The 5,000-nt window shown below is 36.7% G+C and overlaps 1 protein-coding gene across 1 annotated transcript in view; it reads right to left on the bottom strand.

The window, feature by feature from the left end:
* Positions 1-5,000, bottom strand: part of LOC107655469 (MAU2 chromatid cohesion factor homolog) — a 20,170-nt gene that overhangs the window by 13,834 nt on the left and 1,336 nt on the right. Inside the window, 5 exon segments of the mRNA XM_016442966.1 lie at positions 865-1,011; positions 1,978-2,133; positions 3,598-3,625; positions 3,722-3,824; positions 3,827-3,910. Of these exon segments, the coding sequence (XP_016298452.1) occupies positions 865-1,011; positions 1,978-2,133; positions 3,598-3,625; positions 3,722-3,824; positions 3,827-3,910 (518 nt within the window).

Genomic DNA, 5,000 nt, shown 5'->3' on the forward strand with positions numbered 1-5,000 from the left:
ATTTAAGACATTTTAAGACTTTTTAAGGACCCGCGGACACCCTGTGAATAAATAATCTTTCCATTGATGTATGGTTTGTTAGGATAGGACAATATTTGGCCGAGATACAACTATTTGAAAATCTGGAATCTGAGGGTGCAAAAAAATCTAAATATTGAGAAAATCATCTTTAAAGTTGTTCAAATGAAGTTCTTAGCAATGCATATTACTAATCAAAAATTAAGTTTTGATATATTTACGGTAGGAAATTTACTAAATATCTTCATGGAACATGATCTTTACTTAATATCCTAATGATTTTTGGCATAAAAGAAAAATGTATAATTGTGACCCGTACAATGTATTGTTGGCTATTGCTACAAATATACCCCAGCGACTTAAGACTGCTTTTGCGCTGCAGGGACACATTTTTGCACAATTCAACGGTCTAATTTGTAATTCTATTCTAAAAAATTGTTGATGATCAATTTATATTTTGCATAAAGAAAATAAATCAACCAATGATCATGCAAAAATAAATTAAGTATTTAAACATAATAGCATTTATTAATAATAATAACGTTCTAGTTTTAATTCACTTTAAATCCATTTTAAAATGTTTATTGTTGTGATTATTTTTATGCTTATTTTAATTCCTTTTCATGTAAAGCACTTTGAGTTACCGTTGTGTATGAAAAGTGCTTTATAAATAAACTTGCCTTGCCTTATACTGATTTGTAGTTCAGACAGGATTATTTCTTCACGTTAAAATGATGGGAAATGCAACAGATTGTAATGTTCCTAAAAGCAGGCTTTATTTTTCAAGCACTTGAATGCGCTGGTGAAGGAGCATGAATGCGTGATGTGGCACATGCAGACGCTCACCAGGTAGACGAGGACACACATGTGCTCTTTGGGCAGCCAGTGGAAGAGATCGGCCGAGTTACTGGGCAGGATCTCATCGTCGTGGAGCGTGGAGATGGTCTGGATGCACTGCTGCAGCTGCTTCAGACACGGCTTCACGCTCTTCACCTGCACAGAACACAGCGCTAGGAGCCATTCATGCAAGAAGATGGGAGTGAACTTTTTAACTTGAGCGCAGTGTTTTTAGAAAGCCGTTTCATGCAAGAGATGCATCAGTCAAACACGTCCATGTTTACACAGAAAAAACAATGGAAAAGAAGTGCAATCGAATAAAAACTCCTGTGAAGAACTGCTACTGTATGTCTGATATTTTCATGTTTGCTTCACGGTGACGGACTGAAAGCTGCTGCTCATTGTTTTCACAGAACATTTATAGTTAATAATAATCTGCTGGTGTTACACCTTCAGTCGTTTTGACTTTGAACTACCTCGACTTTTGAGAACACAATGTACAGAAGAGTCAAATAAGAGACGGATGAGCTTCTAATATCTAAACGTTCTTGAATCAAGATGCATTTACATGACAAGCAAAATGGCTTAAGATATTAAGTCTTGTTTTCTAAAGGAAATAATCTAAATGTAGTTAGTTTTTGCTTAAAACGAGCAAAAATATCTGCCAATGGTCTTAATTCAAAGCTAAACAAGATTATTTTTCTTGCTAAAAATACTAAAAACTAACAACATTTTGATAATTTTTAGTCATTTTACCTTTAAAATAAAATCATCTTGATTCAAAAATGTTTAGATATTTATACTAGAAAACAAGACAAAAATACTAAGAAAGAAAATCATTTTTTGCAGTGTAACAATTTAACATTTACATAACGTTCACACTTGGAATGGAGTTTTCTTTAAGTAGAGGGTTAATAAAGAAAAAGTTACTTGAATCATGTTGTAGTTACATTTACAGTTGACTAGATAAACATCGTAAAAAATTGAGAATCGGTCCAACGTTCTGAGATTATTTTTTTTGCCATATCGTCCCGCCCTAGATCAAACAGTCCAACACAATGTACAGAAGAGTTAAATAAGAGACGGATGAGCTCTAACAGAGGAGAAGCGTGTGGCGCTCACCTGTCCGGCGTCCAGGTAATGCGTGACCTGCAGCACCAGGAAGAACACACGCAGCGACTCCTTCTGGATGGGGTTTCCCTGCCAGGTTTCCACGATCTGTCCGCAGAGAGTCAGGAGCGGATGAACCTCCTGCAGCTTGCGCTCCATCAGCAGCAGCTACAGACAGCAGAAGAGCAGACCAATCAAAGATTCAGAGAAGATCTGCCGAGCCCACAACACTGCGGTATTATCACCTCACAGTTCTGCTCCGGACAAGCGTTAGTAAAGCCTCGCATTCTCCCTCAATCAGCAGAAAAACAACAAGACATTATTTTACATCAAATCCTGATTTCAAGGTTACAGAAGCAAATGCAAACATGAGCCAAAATGACATGTTGTGGGGGAAAAAAGCTTATTTTGCTCATTTTGTGACGTTCTTTGACATTAAATTGAGTACTTAAATTTGTCCACTCTTTCGCAGACTAAGTTAAATGATTCGTTTTGAATATCTATTTCTGAAGCTGTCGTCATTTTACTGCTTTTCTTGTTTTGATCATTAAAAGTCATTAAAGCTGATACAAATATATCATTTGAAAGATTATTATTTTTGTAAAAAAACTGTGATAGAAAGTTTGTACTGATGTTTTGAACGCAGCATCATCTGTGGACTTTTTTGCAAATCAACAGAATTTTCTCTTCAAGATACAGGACGAAATAGATGAATAAATGAGTGTTTTACAACTCGGCCTGCAAACACTGCAGTGACGTCATCACTGTTAGAGCTGCAAAACACTGGAAAAACCTGACACTGAAACATTTTTCTGCAATATATTGTGATATGAACAAAATACAGGAGTTTCCAACAGATATCTGACCTGTATTTGGAAAGAATTAAACATTTTTAGCATGAAATCCTGCAAAATTTGGGAAAAAACTTGAAAAATGTGGGCGTTCATACTTGGGTTTATTTTTAGAAAAAACAACTCAAGCCTCTTTCAGTAGCCATAAAAAAACTCTTTCTACTTGAGTTTCATAGGACGCATTCTCCCTGTTTATAACCAATTCAATATGCCTATAAAATAATAACTGTCGTGGTTTTACTGCGATTATTGATTATAATATTGAGATTTTTGTGATAAAAATGTGTCCCTGGAGCACAAAAGCAGTCTTAAGTCGCTGGGGTATATTTGTAGCAATAGCCAACAATACATTGTATGGGTCAAAATTATACATTTCTCTTTTATGCCAAAAATCATTAGGATATTAAGTAAAGATCATGTTTCATGAAGATATTTAGTAAATCTCCTACCGTAAATATATCAACACTTAATTTTTGATTAGTAATATGCATTGCTAAGAACTTAATTTGAACAACTTTAAAGATGATTTTCTCAATATTTAGATTTTTTTGCACCCTCAGATTCCAGATTTTCAAATAGTTGTATCTCAGCCAAATATTGTCCTATCCTAACAAACCATACATCAATGGAATGATTATTTATTCAGCTTTCAGATGATGTATTAATCTCAGTTTCAAAACATTTACCCTTATGACTGGTTTTGTGCTCCAGGGTCACAAATGAGTAATAAAAACTATTTTATTTATATTTCCTTTACAAGACACAGAGTGATGTTACTCACCATGCCTTTGCTCAACAGGAAGAGAGCTCTGTGAAAATGACCAGCAGAGTGACGACATTAACATCTGTGTGAAATTAAACATTCATACATCACAGTAACTAATTGATGTGAAGTTATGAGATACCTGGTGTATTCGGATCCCACGACTCTGGCGTATTCCGCGCCGACCCCCAGCAGATCACAGGCCGACACCAGATCCTTCTCCAGCGTGTGCAGCTGCTGCAGCAGAACAACATCCAGCACATCATCATCACAGACTGGCTTGTTTTGAGTCTGATTCTTTTATTAAACTCAGGAATTCAGCATGAATGTGCTTCGGACTGTAACGATGCACTAACGAGTGTGTGTGTGTGAGAGTGAGTGTGAGTGTATAGTGTGTGTGTGTGAGAGTGTGTGTGAGTGAGTGTGTGAGAGAGAGAGTGTGTGTGTGAGTGAGTGTGTGAGAGAGAGAGTGTGTTTGTGAGTGCGTGTGAGTGAGTGAGTGAGTGAGTGTGAGTGAGTGAGTGAGTGTGAGTGCGTGTGAGTGAGTGTGTGTGTGTGTGAGAGATTGAGTGAGTGAGTGAGTGCGTGCGAGTGAGTGCGTGCGTGTGAGTGCGTGTGTGTGTGTGTGTGAGTGTGTGTGTGTGTGTGTGTGTGAGAGTGTATTGTGAGAGTGTGCGTGAGAGTGTGCGTGAGAGTGTGCGTGAGTGTATTGTGTGAGTGAGTGAGTGAGTGAGTGAGTGTGTGTGAGAGTGTGTGTGAGAGTGTATTGTGAATGAGTGAGTGAGTGAGTGAGTGTGAGTGTGTGTGAGTGTGTGTGAGAGTGTGTGTGAGTGTATTGTGAGTGAGTGAGTGAGTGTGTGAGTGTGTGTGTGAGAGAACTTTTTATATATTTTTTTATAAATAACTATTATTCACAGTTAATTATATATTATAAAATATAAATACAGTGGTGGCCAAAATTATTAGATTATTAAACATTATTTTAAACATTACTCACTTTTTTCAAAGATAGTCATGTTATTTTATTACTTTGACTTAAAACGTATTTTTAAATATTTTGCTAGATGCGCCCTCTTGTGGCCTCAGGAGAGAAGCCAAAAGCTTTTTTCCCTCTAACTGAAATGATGCCTTTTAAATTCGAATATTGATAATATTTAAGTACAAAATTTGAATTTAGTTTTTCAGCCATTTTGACAGCTCTAGTATACACAGCGTACGTGTGATCGCGAATCTCAACAGTGAAAGCAAAAAGCGAGTGCACATTCAAAAGTGATTTTAATTCCCCGCATATTAATAACGGCTCCCTGATGCCACAATTTATATACAGTATAATTACCCAACGATATTTGCGAGAGAAAGCATTGAAATATATTTTCCCTCCCATCTCGTATTTATTCCCTTCAGGGGTTCCGTAGTACACG

Source organism: Sinocyclocheilus anshuiensis, unplaced genomic scaffold (assembly GCF_001515605.1).
Source record: "Sinocyclocheilus anshuiensis isolate Anshui unplaced genomic scaffold, SAMN03320099.WGS_v1.1 scaffold1116, whole genome shotgun sequence".
NCBI lineage: Eukaryota > Metazoa > Chordata > Actinopteri > Cypriniformes > Cyprinidae > Sinocyclocheilus > Sinocyclocheilus anshuiensis.